The sequence below is a fragment of the Strigops habroptila genome, chromosome 10 (genome assembly GCF_004027225.2).
Source record: "Strigops habroptila isolate Jane chromosome 10, bStrHab1.2.pri, whole genome shotgun sequence".
Classification (NCBI taxonomy): domain Eukaryota; kingdom Metazoa; phylum Chordata; class Aves; order Psittaciformes; family Psittacidae; genus Strigops; species Strigops habroptila.
In genome coordinates, this window is record NC_046359.1 from 36,225,239 (window position 1) to 36,244,612 (window position 19,374).

The 19,374-nt window shown below is 41.7% G+C and overlaps 1 protein-coding gene across 5 annotated transcripts in view; it reads right to left on the reverse strand.

Moving 5' to 3' along the window:
• Nucleotides 1–19,374, reverse strand: part of DISP1 (dispatched RND transporter family member 1) — an 87,695-nt gene that overhangs the window by 24,811 nt on the left and 43,510 nt on the right. For all 5 annotated transcript variants that reach the window (XM_030500255.1, XM_030500254.1, XM_030500256.1 and 2 more), the window contains exon 2: nucleotides 7,478–8,014. In XM_030500255.1, the coding sequence (XP_030356115.1) occupies nucleotides 7,478–7,983 (506 nt within the window). In that variant the 5' untranslated portion in view covers nucleotides 7,984–8,014. The remainder of the gene's footprint in view (nucleotides 1–7,477; nucleotides 8,015–19,374) is intronic.

Consider the following 19,374-nt stretch of genomic DNA (forward strand, 5'->3'; position numbering starts at 1 on the left):
TGGAAAAGCCGAAGCAGCGATGCATGAATGCTCTTCTAGTCCGGTACATTCAGCTATTCATCATTTTATTACAAACAAAACCTCATTTCCAAATAGACAGGCCAAGCTTTCTGAAATATGACCAGGATTGTACCTGTAACTTCCCTTACCTGTACTGTTAGTGCTACCATCTCATTTCTACTTTCATTGATAGTCAAGGCCTTAAGGGACTTCTTTATTCAGCAGATATCCTGGGCAGAAATCTCACAGCAATCTTAGTGCAGCAAAATTAATGTCAAATTGCTCAGGCACTCTCTGTATTTTCCTCTTGCATTGTATTTGGGGGGGGGGTGTGTGTGTGTATGTTTTGATTTACTGTTCAAGCACTTAATTAAAAGCATGCACATCAATTATTACTTACTAGGAGATGAAGACAACATTGAAATATCAGAGAGGAAGGATGAGTGATTTTGAAAGGAGCTAGAGACAGAGATAATGATGGTAACTTACAAAGGGCTTTCCACAGTTGACATCCCTCATTCTGCACTTTTCCTCCATCATAAGGAATACTGGAAACTTTTAAGAAGTAAGAATATCCAAATATTTCAAACTCCACCTAAAAGTGCTGAAAATCAGATCAAATGTCTAAATGTTGCTAGTGACCTTTCTTCTCTAGTGTTGTCTTTTCACATTTGAACCTTATCACAACCTACTATTAAAAGTGCAGGAGAACAGCTATACATGGGCAAAACACTCCAACAAACTGCCATCGTTTTGGGTTTTCTTGATTTATACACGTATATAAATGCTCAGTTTTAAAAGTCATCTCAAACCCCACACTGATCAGTCCTTTTCAAGAGGGAACACAGCTGATGCTGGTTTTCCAGTCAATTTAAGTACAAAAGGAAGAAGGATGTTTTACCACTTCCCTCACATTATCAGCTTTAGCTCTTCTGAAGACTGCACTTCAAAGGCCCAGCAGATTGGTAGTTAAGTACTAGTTCTTCTGTTGTTCAAGGAAAGGTGAGGGATACAGGGCTGGGAAATCCATCTTTAAGAACACACAGAACCTGGACTTTGTAAGTGGCAGAGATTAAAGGTCAAAAGAGGGCCAGGCTGGTACTCAGCCACCCTCAGACCAGAGCAGGAACCTTCCAAGTCCCTTTTTCCTATTGCTAAAATGCTTGCTTCAAAGCAATGTGAAGTCCAGACAACTACTACTGCTTAATGAGAACAATTAAAAGCCTGCAAAGATCCCCTGGCCTGCCTAACAACTGAGGTTGGGTTTAAGTGCACTTAATATTTTGCTAGGCACGTTATTTTTAATTTGGTCAGCCACTGAATTATAAATAGCACGTTTTATTCATATTCTGGTCTCTGCACATCAGCCCTTTACTTTCAGCTCTGTGCAAGACTAATGGAAAGTGCAGCGTGGTGTTTGCATAGCAAACAATGCGCGGTAATTATCATGGGAAGAGTAAATGATTTCATAAAACCCGAAGTCTAAAGGTCTCACACTCAGGGATAACACAAAACTAAAAGTAAAAAATAAGCAAGATGAGTAAAAATGAGAAAGCACAGCTCCAATTCCTGACTGCCATGAAGAATTATTTCCAGGAAAGAAAAAGAACCAGTTCATTTGTTTGGTCACGGTGAGAGCTCTTCCTCCACATCTGCACAACAGAGAATCCCACACTTGGACTCACATTGAGAAGGATGCATGAGATGGTTACACATTCCCTTTCCTTTTCTCAACTACATCAAAATGCCCAAGTATGACACCGGGCTTTAATGCCGTAACACGAAAGGGACCATCTAGTTTGTGATTACCTTATGCCTCCAGCCTCATCATTCTGGGAAGCTATTGGATAAAGAATTCCTATTTTAGGATGGAATAAACAGCTTAAATGAGAATAAAGCCAGAAGTCATCTTGTTTCCATACAAATTGTCAACATGCAGGCACTCCTGATCTACAGCATGAATCAAGCTATTGGCAATATCCTGAACAGTGAATCACAGAATACCAGGTTGGAAGGGACATCAAGGATCATTGGATCCAACCTTGAAATAATGGTAACAGCTTTTGCCTTTTAGCGGGTAAAGGATGATAAAAGTTTTAGAAACAACCTTTAAAAAACTGACCTAAGCAGGTTTTCTTTTTTAAAGATACCTACTTTTAATCTCCCAGGGGAAGGAGCAAGTCTCTTACTAATTGATAACACAGTCTATGCATGCGTTTTGTACAAAAGACATTAGCACACATTTCATATAAAAAGCAAACCTGAAAGTATCTTTTAATGCATCAATACAGCAGAAGCTAACAACTTTCCAAAGAGAAAATATTGAGATAGGTGGAAACCACTTTGTTTAAAAAACTCCACATAGATCTTGTGAACCAGTTAATGTTGCTGAAATGAGAATATCTGAAAATATTACATACACGTGTATACACATAATCAGCTCTGCAAGCCATGCAGAATGTACTAGATAACAGTTATCCTTTTCCTGGAATCAAGCAGGGAGCTGTTTCATAACAAAGTCTTGTTATTAGGATTGGTATTTGGCAAACATTCCCTTGCTTTTTGAAAAAACAAGAGCTTTTTCTTTCTTTCTGGTTCTAATCTTTATGTCAAGTAACTAGAAGGAAAATATAAAATGGGGAAGAGGCAGCTATAATGTTCTACCCTCACTGCACAGCTTTTCATTTTTATAATCTCCTTTTTAAAGTATTAACTAAAGTATTCAAGTCTATCTGCAATACTGTTTAAACACTGTGGGGCACAGAACTCTCTCTGAGATACAGCAGAACTCAGAATCCCAGAACCAGCAGATAAATCTGAAATGCCAAAACAGTTCAAAAGAAGGCTTAAATACAAATGAAAGGAAGATGCACAGTAAGACTGGACATATTAACGCTTTACCAGCTTCCTGACTCTAAAGCACTACGGGTTTTGCCTTGCTTAGAATATAAGTTGGTCTAGCAAGCAGAAACTTTGAATCCAGCATTTCAAACTACCTAAGCTTTAGGAGCTAAAACCTCCAAACAAGGCTGGTGGGGGATGAGGGAAAACTCACATATATCCCAAAGTCTTAAATTTTAGCTAAGCTAATGATATTGTGAGGCTTTAAACTGATTGTACTTTTGTGTTCTAGCTTGAGATGACTGCATGATCATGTAGAGATCATCCCATCCCACATGTCTGTTTTACCCAAGATAATTCCAATGCTTTTCAGAACAGTTCTTTCTACTTATCTGCTTTAGCTTAAAGCATTAACAGCATGGTCTTATAATGTGAATAATGGTAGGTGATATAGCGCAGGTCTCCTCTGAGCAAAGAGTACTTGTATGAATTTATTGGTTCGATATTGCAGCAGCACAAGCATTACACGCACTGGCAGTTTGGAGCAGCTTCCTTATCAGCAGTACCATCCATCGGTTCTTTTATAGCTCCCTGACCTCTTTCTCCCCTACCTTTTGTCTCCAAGTCCATAGATCTAAATTGTTTCACCAAAGAGAGATCCCAACAGAGTTGGCCTCAAGATTAGCAAGGATACAAGTAGCTTTTAACTGGTGTTTCCCCATTTCACATACAAATCTGAGAGAAGCAGTTCATGTTGGTACCAGAGACAACACTGTTACCCATGCTTTCCACGACCCTGAGATGACTTACTGAATAATCTCTACACATTCTTCCTCTTCTGCTCCTACTATATAGGCATGCATGCATATAAAAGAACAGACTGTGAAAAAGACCAGGAATGATTTGAAGAGTTTTCTGGTTTTACATTTCTTGACTGCAGTATTCAGTTCTGTTAAAATATGCATCCCTTTGTTATTTGTTTTATCCTCCTTTCATCCCACTAAAAATGCTGGTGGGCTGTGTAGTTTTAGTCTTCCCTAGCGACTCCTAACTCGGTGCTTCCAGTTAGCATCAGCCTTCATGCTGCTTGCACTTCTTCAGACTAACAGCCTTACTTGGTTCTTCTTTCTCATTTCTATTGTCTACTTATTGTCTACTGAAGGTTGCTGATGAATACAGCAGCAGAGGGCAGCAAAGGAGGGGCAATAACTACCCACCTTCCAGTGGCTCTAAGCCCCAGAGTTTTCTAGAGACACCGAAGTGCCTTCAGACAAAAAGGGTTACTTCAGCATGAGTCCTCCAAAGGGGCAGGGTAGAAAAATGATCTTCTAATAGTGCCTGAAAAGAACAACTAATCATGCTGTGCTCCAAACAGGTAAGTTCAGAAACTGCTTGTCAGAAAGCAAATCAAGTCCCTGGACAACTACATTCTGATATGGAGAGACAGCTGGAATTTCTCATGGAGTGTTTGTATGGTCAAGATATTATGCCCACTAAAAAAAGAGGCATGAGCATGTTTGAATGAACCACATCTTATACACGTGCACAAAACAAAAGAGAACTTTGCTCAAGATCTTCCAACCTCACAAAATCATCTACAGATGAATCTACATCAGAATCATCACAACCAACAGCTGACCTATTTTACCTACTTTCGCAGTAGAACTGCTTGCCACAATCACAACCACCAACCACTACAAATATTGTCTTTTATGCTACAAAGCCCTTTCCACCAATCTAAAAAAGGTACCAGCTGCCCAGACATTCACGTTATGGTGTACAGATGACAACTGCATGTAATATAGTTTAAACTTCAAAGCTGAACACATTGCAAAATTCCAGATCCAGCCAGCTTTAAGAGGATAGGACAAGTGTGGCATTATTTCAATCTGTCTTCTTCATATACTCCAATCTGCAATGATATACCAGAGCCACATTCCTTTAATATTAGGTCACTGACAAACATTAAGCCTTGGGCTTCAAAACCTGACAAAACCTGTCGTGCTGAAACAATTGGTTACCTGCCCAGAGCTGTAAGCATTAGTGATACAGTTTGCAGAAAGCATTCACCCTCCTCTGTCTAATCACATCTTCCCCCCCTTAAACTTAAAACTATAACAATATTGCAATGCATTTTTTAAAAACAAAGAACCAAAATGAAAGCCAGTTTGACCACACACTGAATTTAGTTGATGTATCGTATGAGAACCTGCATTTTAAATAACCCTGTTAAAACATGCACGTGTTAGCTGGATGATTTCCAGTTAGCCTCGTAAGAAAAGTATGTGGAGAAGAAGCTGTTGGGCAGATTGTAGGCTCAAAATGTAATAGAGTGTAGAACAAAGAGCATGTAAAAATATCATACCCCTAAGCGTTACTCTTCTGTGTACAGAAAGTTACCTGAGCATATAAAGAATTAATACATATTTATCACCTCTTCTCTTTAGCACTGCAAAGTCAGTACCAATGAGATAGTCTGCTTCTTCCTGAGCATGCATTCATCCACCTGCAAGGCTGCATCCACTTGCACCCTGGTTTCACCATCTGTCAACATGTCTCATTGACGGTGGCACCTCAGTATGATAAACTAGACTCACAATGCAACAGGAGACCATTATATTTAGACATATCTTGTGGACTACCCAGAGAAAAAAGATGTGTGATCAGCATGGAACCAAAGATAAGTGATACAGTCAGATGTATGCATTGTCCATTAATGCAGCCATGGCCAGTTTAAGGAGTTAAAAGTCCAGCTTCCCCTACATGACAAAGGACCAAGCCCTATTTACCACACATTTAGAGCTAAAAGAACAGGTAACAGCTACCAGAACCTAGGTGGCTTTTAGAAGATAGACTCGTTTGATTTACTGACCTATGAGCCATATTGCAAGTCTCTTCTCACTGAGAAAATTCAATGGCCTTAGATAGAAGCAAGTCCAGAAATTAAACAGTAACCACTTGATAGGAATATGTAGAGTATCCTAATGCCTACAGTTGAGTAACTAAGTATAGATGTTTTAAAGGTCAGGTTGCATCCTTATTTTGACTGCTAACAGTAAGATGAACATTTATCATAAATCATTACTTAATTTCTGACCATTTATGTACAAATGCACACCATGGTGAGGAAGTCCAAGATGAAAAAAGGCATCTTGGCTTAAGATCCCAATCAGAGCAGTTCAAACAAAGTCTTTGTATTTATGAAGTGCTATGGAAAACATTATTTTACCATATCTGTTGTTTTTTTCTAAAGTAAGAACAGAAACACAGATTGTGGATCATATTTGTTCCCTCCCTTAAGATTATGGAATACAGATGAAGTTTTAACAGTCCTGCTGCACAGGGAATAAAACAGGGAAATCAGTGCACCCATTCTGACAGTTGAAAAAGTATGACTGATTCTGTAATGGCTCAACCTCCTGCATACCTTTGCATACAAACTTATATGAGAGTTTTCATCTTGACTTAACATTCAAACGAGTATGGGGTGGAAAAAAACATGTCTGATCATAAGCAGTTCCAGCAACTGAGAAGATTTTTTCCATTTTCTGGCAGGGCAAAGCTGATTTGCACATTGTATCATTATCCTTATTTTCATCTGCTTTCAACTCAAGGAAAAAGCTTTATTTGCTTTGACTTTTTCCACATTACATATTTGTCCCAGACTGATACTCTCCGAAGTTTAAAATCAGTTCATACATTTCATCAAGATAAAATGATTAGAACTGACTGAGCAATACTCAGAGCTCCAAGCTTTCAAGCGAGGATGCAGATGTTGGCTGACAGGAAGAAGGGTAGATTTTATTACCCCAGTGAAAATTCATCCAGTTTGGCCCCACTCAAGAAAAAATAATCCTGCATAAAAGCTTTGAAGTGTCTTACTGCAACAGGGAATTTGGATTTTAGAAGGTGCCTCTTCAACTGACTGCTTTTGACCAGGACCTGCAGGCTGTAAATTTTCCTTATGGCTGTTGCTCCTTGTAGCTGGGACTACAGTCACTTGATCTCCAAAGCTAACTAACAGATAAAGACGCAAGTTCATATGAAGCGGGGGATAGAAAGGATTAAAACTTGGAACAATCCAAAATTTCCCAATCTGAGCACAACTTTGAAGCTCAGCAGATACATACGCTGAGAAGACATGGGGATAACTCACTGAACCAGCTGACCTGACAAAGAAAAACCACCCTTAGAATTAGAAGTATTGGAAGTGTTTTTCAACACATCTTTTTGAGGAAGTATGAGGTTTGATTACACTATGCAGAAATAGCAGTTCACTCAGAGTTTTCTTAGTTATCTCTGTATTGGTTTGTTTCACACAATATAGATGTACACTGTGTCTTGTAAAAGAGCTACTGAGCTTCCAAACTACCCCCAAGAAGAATTAAAACCAGCCTTTTCCCCCCTCCCCAGAAAGAGCTAATTCACTTCAGGAATATTCATGTAGCCCAGCAAAACTAGTTCCCTGACTTGGTTTCTCCTGAAAAGAAAAATACAGCACAGATGAACTTGTAAAAACACTGGGGAAGAAATTTGGTTCATCTTCCTTTTACATCTTCTGCTTTTGTAAGAAAATGAATTAGTTCTGGGAAAGGTTACCCACACTGAGAACTAACAAATAACGCAGTCTGCTTACCTTATCCTGGCTACATGTTGCTGCACTGGCTGATGCTGAAAATGGTCAGGCCACTGATGGTGAAGGCAGAAGGATGGGGAGGGCTGAAGACAGCAGGCAGGCTGATATATGGGCGTGTGTTTTTGGCAAATAGATGCTGAATACTCAGAATGTGGCTGCATGCAGCACGAAGTCATAGGAGATGGTGCTGAGCTGCCAACCACTGAATGACATTCTTGCTTGTTATTATGGCTACTCAAAGAGTGATGGTATGGACAAGGGTGGCAGCACTGCGACAACATCTGCTGAGTTCTTTGGTTGTCTAAAGGCAGAAAGGATGGCTTGATTGTACCATTAAGTTGGAGGCAGCCATTTGGACTCGCTTTTGTTCTTGGTGTTTCCTTGGATGGGAGTTGTTGGGCCGTGACATCTCCGTCAGGAGCTGCAACAATACCTGGGCCAGTAGCATTTGACAAGATGCTGCCATTGCTCAGAACCACAGAGTCACTGACGTTGCTCATAGCCATGCTCCAAGTTCTCGATGGATACGTGGTGTTCCTGAAGAAACAAAAAAGCAAAGTTTACAGAGCTGCGGTGTTTTCAGCTGCTCAGAAATAGCTTTAGATTAAAATGAGTAAAGCTCCTGTCTCGCCTTCATCTTTCACAAGACAAGGAAATAGAAAAGAGTCATTCCCACACTGCCAGGAATGTTTTAAAGGACTTTCATTTGTTTAACAAAAAGTTGCATAAACGCTCAGTGATTAGACCAAGACGTAAATCAAGTGAATAGACACTTGACAGTCCCTGGGTCACAGCTAACAAGTAGTGATTGAGATGCATGGAAACAAGACTAAGTAACAGCCTCTAGTTACGAAAACAGATTTTGGTATAACCTGTGCAAGCATCCACACCTTGCACTGCAATTTGCCTGTGTGCTTTGAAAGCCAGCAGGAGACAGGACCACACGGTAGAGGTTGTTTAATAATCATTAATGTGCTGGTTTCAGTAACCTCCTTTCCCATCTCCAATTTCTACTGAAAACAGGGCATATTTGTATTTTGGAAGGAATTAGTTTAAAATGCCTTATTTAAATAAATCAAGCCACTTCAGCAGACATCTGTCAGAATTCCTGAACGGTGGACCAGGGCTTTAGCAGAAGCTCAAAATGAATTGTTACAAACACTAAACACAACCACGTTTTCCCAAGCTTAAAAATAAAGAAACCCAGGATTCAACCACCGCTGATGGAGAAGCTCATGCTTCTGAATAACACGTATTCCAAAGGCAAGTAAGAAATGCTGTAAATAAAGGATAATAAGGATTTTCTTCCAAAGTCTTGCCTTTTTTAAGCAGAAGGTAAATAAGTGGAAAACTATTAACACTGGAAAGGTGACTGAGGAGCTTGGCTCGAAATCAGAACTCGTCTGAAGTGCTCGCAGCAGCCAATTTCCCTTGCGTTAATTATAATCATGTTTTAATAAATAAGTTGGAGATGATTATTTTGATAAATAACATGAAAGGTCAAACATCATGCTTAGATAGGAATTTACTTCCCAAGTTACGCGGCAGGGAGGAGGGAAGAGGAGGAAGAACACTAATTATGTGCTATTTAAAAGAATAAATCAACTCTTGCTTTAAAAAGTCAGTTAATTACAACTGCTTTGGCTAACTTCATGTTACCTTTTTAACACTGAATTCAAGCAACAGCATTCCGAGCCCAAATTGCAAGGCTTGCATCGCAGACACTGAACTTTGCAGAAAGACACAACATACGGATTAAGACAGCTAAGTGAGGAAGTTTCTAACTCATTTTCTTCCCCGCTACCTTTGCCGAGTGCTCAGAGAGCTAAGCCTGCCCAGCCAGCTGAGCTATTTAATTGCCTGAATGCCAATTCTGAGCAGAAAGCGCTTTCCAGAGCGGAATGCTACCCCCAGCAGCCCCCCCCCCCCAGCATCTCCCCCAGACATAGCTAAATCCTTCACTTCTGAAGTGCAGATTAATCCTCTGCTATTTGTTCTAGATCATGTGCAGAGCCAGATGCCCTGGGAAATCACTTGCATTTAGATAACTGCTCAGAACAGGAGAATATGCTGCTCAACGAGTGTATTTTCCAGCCTTCAATTCCACACATTCCTGCCGGGTCCCCCCTACCCTGACCCAGGCAAGTCAAGCCCATGGAGGACTCTGCTGAGTACAGAGAGCGAATTCAAGTGGCTGGCTAAACTTTGCTTCGCTCTGAAGAGACACATCAGTTGTGTGAAATACCACTGCGTTTGAACAGGCTGGTCCTCTCGCACTGTAGGCAGCTTCAAAGCCTGCTGAAGTGGACAGAGCAAGAGCTGGACGTTAAGGCAGAGAAAGCTCCTCTGCAGGCAGCTGGCAGCATTTTGGGGAACTTCTGGCTGCTTATTTCCACATTCGAGATAGACTGCACAGTGATGCTGTTACATTTCTGTTTCTAAGTTAGTCTGACACATCCGTAGCACCTGAAACCGCTGTACACTCAAAGTTACTGTCCCGCAGACTACTACTGTAACTGAAAACAAGGTAGGGAAACACTCCCAATACCTCACCCTTCAAGAGGGCAGATGCACCATCCTTTTGCTGTAAGCCCAGGACATCTGCAGCATTCAGCCATTGAGATAACAGGACATAATTTTTAGTAGCTGTTTCTAATCAGTTTATAAAGGAAACCACACATTTACATGCAAAGCACACATGTGCCAAACAGAGATGTAAGCCCACAGAAGCTGGGCAATCCCAGCCGAGACACAGAGGCTTGAGACCTTCAGGGTCTGTGCTCCTCCTGAACACCAACACAGGAATCAGAACTTTTGCTCCAGCCAGCCTCTATTTAATATGATCAAAGATAAAATGCTGTATTTCCAACAGATGCAATATCTACCTGCATGCCTTTTCAGTTAAATATAACATTCAGAAAGACTCATCAGAAACTAGAAAATTCAAAGAAAAGCCAAGGATCATCATCATCCCTACCACAACACATAATTCTGCCTTTGTTCTCCTGTTGAACAGGCTATTCATGAACTATTTCAAGCTATCAAAATATTAACAGATCAAGCTGATTCTCTCTAAGCCTTGAGAAACTATTGAGTTCTGTCCATTTTCATGGAATCTTTGAGCAAGGCAATGGAAGCACCTGCTTAGCTTGAAGCTCTTTCAATGCAGTATTAAAGACAGACTACTCTGCATGCTTAAGGTAGCCATTTGATTAAGCATTTTATTCAGCCAACACTAAGAACTGGGACTCAAACTAATTCTCTAGAATGAGTTGGGATGTACATTTTCATTTGGTTTGGTAGCTTTTCTTTAACCAGATGCAAGATGGTTGATGTCATCTGACAAGTCTCTAACGTCATCTGAGTTTTGTTTCACTCGCATTTGAGGGTATTAAAAATTAAGTACTTGTGTCTCTCTACAACCAACTGCAACTCCACTGACAGCAAAACTTCACCTGTAGCTGTTACACAAAATACATTCTGAGGTTATATTCTTATCTCTCTGCTGTATTTTGTCTCCTCTGCCATAACTGCAGTGACTGGGAACTTACTGAGAAATGCACTAATGGCCCAAGGCAAGAGTTAACTGAGAGTCTCTCCTCTAGAGGATGCACAAATAAGCTGGTTAAAATGCAGCAAGTAAAAGCAGAGTCAGATTTTAATAACACATGGATGTGGGAAATCAAAGAACTTGTTCATCACGAACAAACATCTAAAAATAAGGATCTTTGAAAACAGTCTGACAATTCTGAATTCTTTCAATGTTGACATTTATTTCTGCTGCATTCCTCAGACTGCTTTAGTATTTGGTATTCTCCAACCGAGTGGGATTTTCAGACTTATACCAATTTCTATCTGAAGGCTTTGAAGCAGTGAGCAGGTATTCTGAATAATGAGGCTGTAGATAATACAGGTTTTACTACAGGCAACCCTACTTAATAGAAGTTTAAATACAATTAGGAAAAGTACTCACCTACATGTTTAATACATCACACTTAGGTACTCACCTCTCCAGCTAGACACAAGGTATTTCAAACATTAACACCTATTTAGAAGTCATGCCAGCTGGGCTGCTAAGGAAAGAAAACTAGAATTATCCTTAACTACTCCATGCTTGATAAGGGTAACTGCTAACAAAGCACGTTAGCCACAGGGTTCAAAACAGCAGCTTGGAGGAGTGTCATATCTGGGAAGCACCTTGGTCTGCAGAGGCAATGGTTTTATGGAGTAATCTCCCTCTTGTTTGTGGGGCCAACAATGAACACAGCTTATCCAGCAGACATCTGCCATCCACTTCAGGAAATCAAGTAATGCTGTACCACACTGAAACTAGGTAGGATTTAGTGTTCCCCAACTAGGGTGTTCTTCTTAGACTTGGATTAAGTTCACCTGGTCCTTTGGCTGCAACTGAAAAGATTAAAGCCCCCAATACTTAAAACCAGATTGGTTCAACAAATCCCATCTGGACTCATAAGGCCTGCAACTGCAACTCAGAAGTGCAAATTCCAGAGGGAATGATGTAGTGGAAATTTAGTATAACCTAGTGGATTAGTACAGATAAATGATAGATCTTTGAAGACGACAGAGAACAGCTAACTGTTGAGGGGTCTTTTAACCATGCAAGAAAACAAACAAAAACCTACACTTTGCACTAAAACAAACCTAAGCTGGTTCTAAGACTTTACATATTCTGTTCAACAGAGGACAAAACTCAGATTTCATTTAAAAGCTATCTAAAGCATTGTGCCACTCAGCCAGCTGAACCAGCTTTCCAAACCTTGCCGACCTGTCATGGTTCTGAGACGAACATGATGTCTGAAGTAACAAAAACGTCTTTTCATGTCAAAAGTTCATCTAAACCAGCTGGATTCTAAAAGCAGTTCATTCTTGAAATAAGCAACACTTAACAATCCCAGTGCTACCTATTAAGTCTTCTTCCAGATGAAATATTCTAATGGTCTTGTAGTCCCTTAAGACGCTGAAGCTTTTCACTGTGGCAAATGGGTTACATGGTCTCAGCGTGTAAACCCGCTTAAATCCTCTCTGGGTTGTTTGCTGTGCCAACCAGCGCAGAGCCACTCTTAAGGAGGGTTTTCTCCTCCTTCACATCACCGAAATTCTTTGCATCTTTGCTGTTTCTCAGTGCTCGCAGGAGTAGCAGGTGGTGCCTGGTGGTTGATACTGGGTTTTATGGGACACATCTAGTTATCTATCACTGCAATGGTCTTTAGCAAGTCAAACAGCTTTTTCATGTTTTATGGTTGTTGAGCTCTGTTTTGGCTCTCAGCTAGGCATTTTTCAGACTCTCTAGCTCTTACCCCTATGTGTTCATATGCAGTGCTTGGTTTTTCTCAATAGCCTGATTCTTGCTCTTCCATCTCAGCTCTTAACCACTGGGTCTTCCCTGAAAAGCTTTCACTATACAAAATACAGACACTTACCAGAACAAGCCTTCCCTGTACTTTCCACTTCTTTCTCAGGTATTTAAAGTGTGTTTTAAATACGTGTATTTCACCTTCAAGAAGATTCTGGAATTCTTATTTCATCAGCACACAAGTTTCCCTGATATATTTATTAATGCAACCGTTCTGCTTTGAGGACTGATGAAATGTAGCTCCTCTTTTTGAGAAATGCCATTAGGGTCAGTTTATTTTCTGCACAGTCTATAAATACTCATTTTCCCAACTAATGTCCCCCTATTAACAAGCAGATTTTCAGCAATCTAAGTGCTCGGCACCACGAAGTAGTAATTAGAAGACAATTAAGAAGCAGAAGAGATCTGCAGAAGGGGAATTTCCCCCCCTTCCATTTCGTACCAAGAGTTTCAAGAGCTGCTGTAGCCCCTCCATCGCTCTCAGCAGCCTCAGAGGTTGAGCAGCTGCCCCATCCTGCACCCCAGCCACCATGAGTTCATTTCCTGCGTCGCAGGCTGGAGGGGGAATTGCAGTTCCTGTGACACGGAGTTTCCACATGTCACCACGCCAGGACCACAGCTCATGCTACAGATGGGCACCAGCGAACCAGCGCTGCCAAAAGCAGGCGCATGAACTGACCCACCAGCGGCAGCTATGGGGTGAGGGAGCTGGGGAAGGCTGCAAAGGGTGGGGAAACCAGAAGATCAGAAATAGGTTTTGCCTTGCTTTTAAGCTGAAGTTACTTTTGGCACAAACAGTAAAACAACAGCAGACCATTTGCAGGGCTTCGACTAAAGAAATCAATAGCAGTGCTTTAGCTACAAAGTCTTGTCAAAGTCAGAATTCCCAATAAGTAATTAAACTATAGATAGAAGCAACAACAAGGAGCCCTGAAAATTCTCTTCCAGAAGTTTTGTACCATCCTAAAATTATATTAAATAAAAAAAAAAGCATATATATAGATAGGGGAAATGGAAAGAATGTTATTAAGAAAAAAAAAGAACAAAAAGAGCTTCAAAATACTCTGAATTTTGGAATGAGATACAACTACAAGCAGAAGTGATTGGAACAAAACATACTACAAGAAATAACATGCATAGCTCTTGGGAGCAGGTATAGCTCAGCACAGTTTAAGAGCACGGAAAGCTGTTAAAGAAACCCCAAACATTTCTTACAACTGTGACACTGTCATCACACTAAATCTTATTTACACAACTTGCTGCCTTTCCATTACCATATGAAAGGCATTTACGTTTTTGTAATCGCAAATACTCGGGTCCAAAATAGCTGTAATCCTGCTCTCACAGAGGGGGAGAAACCAAAATATGTCCCTTGCTGGATGTAAAAGGAGTTATTCGTATTGGAAGTTCCACAGATTTTGACTTCATCACGCTGTGGGATTAACATCGAAAGTATTACAGCTGTAGAGGGACACACAGGCACTTCTTGAGGACACAGCTCCAGGTATGGCCACCATCATCCTGGCCATATCAGCCTTATCTACAAGGTTAAGAAATCTCTGGACCATCTGTTTAGAATCAGATTTCTGTTTTCTGACCAAAAAGCTATATTTGAACATCTTTAAAGAATCTATTAATAACTGCATTTTTTTTCTTTGTATTTTAATAGAAGCACTAACATAATTTTACAACTACTGGACATTAAACAAGCAAAGCTCTTGGTGAGAACGCGGGCGCACCTCAGGCAGCTCACACCTAGCTGATAAGCACGGGGTGTTCTTCACCTTGAGCTACACAAGACACAGCAGAGTTTACATGAGCAGCCCAACAATCATTTCCTTCGAAAGCTAAAACATGCGGGAACTGATTTCTTTCCCTCCCGCTTCATGTCCCATGTAGGTTTTAAGTCTCCCCTTGGTTGAGCCAAATGATAAACTTCATACACCACTTGTATAATAGCACATCTGTTGAAATAGCTGGCTCTCCACCCGGGGGGATGTTTTTCTTTCTCACCATGCTCTTCAGCGCTAGCAGGGTCCTGCTCTAAGCTCTCCGGCATTCTACCCAGCTGCAGCCTTTTACAAGCGCAAGACCCTCCTTGCATTACAAAGTAGCATTTCAGTGTAAATAAACCGAAGGTACACAACAGTCTTAGTTAAACCTCCGCGCTAACGCTTGCTGAAAGCCTGAGCTGTTGCAGCTGTACCCTAAAGCACACCACGGGAGCGCACGGCCAGATTTGAAGCGATCCAACACAACGAACCTACTTGCTCAACGCTTACCGGAGATGATCAGCCGGAGGGAGAACGCAGCCCCCTCCTCAACCAGGTATCCCCGGCGCACTGAAGGGGGGGAGCTGCCCGCTCTTCCCGCAGCCACCCGACAGCGGGGCTCGCTTCGCCGCTCGCCCAACTCCGGCGCTGAGCGGGGAGCGCTGCGCCGAGCCGAGCCCGCTCCTCCCCGCGGCAGGTCAGGGAGCTGGCAGCGCCCCGCCGGCTCCTCCCCGCTGCTGCGGGAGCCCCGGGGCGCTCCCCGCCCTCGGTTCCAGCCCTCTTTGATCTGCTTGGGTTCAGGCTGATGTGGGGATGAGCGCCGCGCCCGCGGGGAGCCGGGCTCCTGGCCCCTGCCTCTCACTCTGCCCCTGCTTCACCGCGCATCCTTGCGCGGAAAGCACAAGCGGCAGCACCTCGCCACCAGCGTTTGTGAAATAGAAAGAGCTGAGGAAGGCAGGACACTGAAAACAGCACCGAGTGTCATTTGGAGCGTTTTCCAAACTCACCTCGGGCCTCATTAGTTCCTGGCAACGTCTCGTCCCCCTCCCCAGCCGCAAGCTCTTACTTCATCGTTTGGTTGTCAGGCATTTCTGACAAAATACCTCTGACACTTCAACAGCAACAGAGAAAACTAACTGAAAAATAGGGCTTTCCCCCCCACCAGGTTTTAATATTTTTGTACCTAAAATGCCTTTTCCTGAGCTTCCTTCACACCCAAGCACTTGAGGACCCAGGAGTCCAGAAGTAAACATCCCCACACACTCCTCAGATGCATTTTCTTAAAGGCTTTATACATACAAAGTGAATTACTCCAGGCTATTCATGCAGAAAGCTGAAGACTGCCTGGTCACTTACAAGCTAAAATATAAAAACAGAGGTTGCCAAAGTCTGGGGATATTTGAACCCTCAATTGTAGGTCCTCGGGAATAAAGTGACAGGTCGAGTTTTGGAAGAGCTCAGTGTTGAGGTGGGAAACGCTGTCCTTACTCTGCTCACAGAGCTGTATTATAAGGGACTATGAAAAGCTATGAGCTGCTCTCAGCCTGCTCTGCCAGGGTATGCTCAAAGGAACTGCTAAACCTCCCATGCTCACAAGCCTCGTGCTTTGGGAGACAACTCCTGGTTTCTCCTCAGCTCTGGGTGTCTCAGCTGCAAACCTCAGAACTGGCATCCTCCTGGGGCAGATCTTAGAAACCAGATCCAAAGCAGATCACGACCCAGCTGGAACTGGCCTTTCAGAAGAGCTCTCTTCTCCTCTGGTGAAATGCAGGAGCTCTGATTTCAGGGTCAAGCTGAACTGGTTGTAGCAAAAGGAATCACTCATCTACATGCATCTTTACTCCTTGTAAAGCAAAAGAAGTCTTACCGAAGGGAACTGGGTTTCCCTTGGTGTGACCTTAGAATTACTCGTCCCAATTCTGGTCCAAGTTTTTATGCACAGCAGCTCTTCCTGCTCACTTGATCTGGTCTCTAACAGGTGGTGAGGGACTGTGCTGCTTCCCCACTTAGGAAACATTACTTCACTAAGCCAGTGTTCCCTGCCTTTCCCACTTAGCTTCAACTGGAAAATGTCACTGGCATCAGCTGCCCTGTCTCCACCTCCCACATGCCGTCGGCATCCTCCCTACAACATCATTTTTCTAACACTGATAGGCTCTCTAACAGAAAACTTGCTCTCCATCCCATGTAGAGCTATTCAGTGCTAAGGATCCCAGACAGTTCTCATACAAGAAACTCGGATATATTCATTGAACAGAACAGCAATACTACAAAGCAGATAACGTTCAACCGTAACTCAAAATGGAAGCGGCACTACAATATGATGCTCGCTTTCTGAAGAGCTGAAACACAGAATATAAGGCCAAAATGTCACAACAATGATCTCAAAGCTACTTCTCCCAAGCCACAAATCCTACATATTTTTGAAAAACCTAACTACTAATAAAAGTATTTCTTAAACATGTGTGACTGTATACCAGGTACTGCATCACTTGTATTTACTAACCAGCTCAAAGAAGTGACAAGAGGCATATATCTCACCGCTTTGATACCTAGGAGGAAAAGGGCTATCAAAATCTAAGGATTAGAGTCTATTAAAGCTCTCAGATTATATGCACTGCACAAAATAGTGTTACTCTATCTTAGCACATCAGCTTCCTGGATGATAGTAAAACAAATGTATAATGTACGTTGATAGGTTATGCCTTAATAAAATGATTCCTGTGGAAATTAAATACTGTATCATGTATTTGAGTCACAGACTTGTAGTGACTTGCCTTTCAGTATCTGAGGGGCAACCTCAACACTGCGAGTGCTGGGAAACCTCTTCTCCATGCTACCCTCCATCCCTGCAAAGCTTTAATGGTCCAGTGTTCCCGTGGCACACTCCTGGTTTGGACATCTCCATCACACACCCTTTCACACCCCCTTCTGCCCTACATTCAACTTTTAATGTTGCTACTTATCCCGCTGTTCATCTCCAGCGATATCAGACAAATACTGACTTTATATTTGTAACTGATCAGGAAATAGGCCTGAGCTCTGCAGCACATGGAGCGCAGGTACAGAAAAACTGGGGGAAGGTGGGAACGAATGGAAGAATTTAGGTTGATTCAAGGCAGACCAGGGACGTCAAATCTAATCTGTAGAAGCCTCGAGAAGACAAATGAGTTAACACTCTGCTCTACCTACCACCTGGAAATGCACATGTGCAGAGAATCTGCAGGACGGCTGCACTACTAATTCAGTCTTGGTTTAAGTCCATACAATCTCTGATTCACCAAAAAGTTCCACCTACCTATGGATCTAGCAATACATTTTCCAAGTGACAGTATTTCTATCATAAATAAAACAAACTCCCAAAGCTTCACTCTGCATTAAAGAGCAAATAAGCAGAATAAAATTTAACCACCATGAAGATTAATTATTATGTTTAGATTTCACTGCTTACTTAAAAGTTTGTGATTTGAACTTCAAGGCCTTGAAGAGAGATGTGCTGCTCTGGGCAAAAGTACTCTGCATGTTCTGATCAAAGAGAAGTCCTTTGAATGTAGGAAAATGGGCAAACCATCTCTTATCAACTTAGTACAATAAGCAGCTTTTTAACTGAGATTTTAAAATAATATTGAACAAAGAAAACCAAGTAGTAGTAAAAATATTAATATAGTTCCCAGAATTCTATATACAATCCTTAGGAGGGAAAAAACTCAAAACACCTGTTATAGAATCATAGAATATGAGGATAACTATATCAGAGATTCAAGTAAATCAGTTTGTAAAATATATAAGAAGATTAGCCTAAAAAATGGAAGCTTATATTTACAAAGTACAGCTGACATACTGTGTTGCAGTATATGAAGTCTGACCATTCTCTAAGCAAGGTATCAAGAGTTGCAGTTCTTGGCCATGATCCTTTCATAGCCTTTCCTAAACTGGAGTTACCCCAGGCTACGCTATCAAGAACCAGCCACTTCTGCGAGCTTTGGCTGCCCATCATGAAGGGCTGCTCCCAAGCTCCCACCCTTCCAACGCTGTCAGCACAACATTCTCTGAGCCTTCTCTTGGCTGGATGCCTCCACATGACTCTCGGAGCTTAACATGATGTTAATCACAGATTCTTCTTGTCACAGCAGTGTCTTTTAAGGAGAAAGAGAGATCCAGAAGAAGCTGAAGGACTTTAACAGTGTTGGACATTAGTAGGAGAGCTGGTGGTGGGTTTGGATGCTGTAGGGACAAATTGATGCTGAAGAACTATTCAAGTGCTCAGGGAAATGGCGCAGAGGCTTTTGAAACCCTTGAAGGCCAAATTGAAGGTGCCAGAGGTGCTGTAGAAGTTCTGCTGAATGTAGTGAACTGAGGAGAATAAGGAAATAAGGACTAGAAGTAAAGAGCTAATGAGAGGTTAAAATGCCAGAATGAGTTCTGTACATGGCACATTCTATTATAGCTACATTGAATTTTTATTACAATTCCTCTCCACCTACAGAATTTCCTGACCGGTGGTTTTTTCTTGGAAGCAATATTCTCTACTACATCTTAGCTGCTAGAGTGCCATACTCACAGTAGGCAATTTACCAAGTGACATGTAAAACAAATAATGCAGTGGGAGAAACATGGTAAGGACCAACCATTTATTTACTGCTTTTTGTTCTACAGTGTAGTTTTGTGCTGCACTTCAGGTAATACTGAGATAGTGGCAGCTACTTTAATTATTTAGGGGCACACAGGGCCCATATTGGGATCTTCCAGAT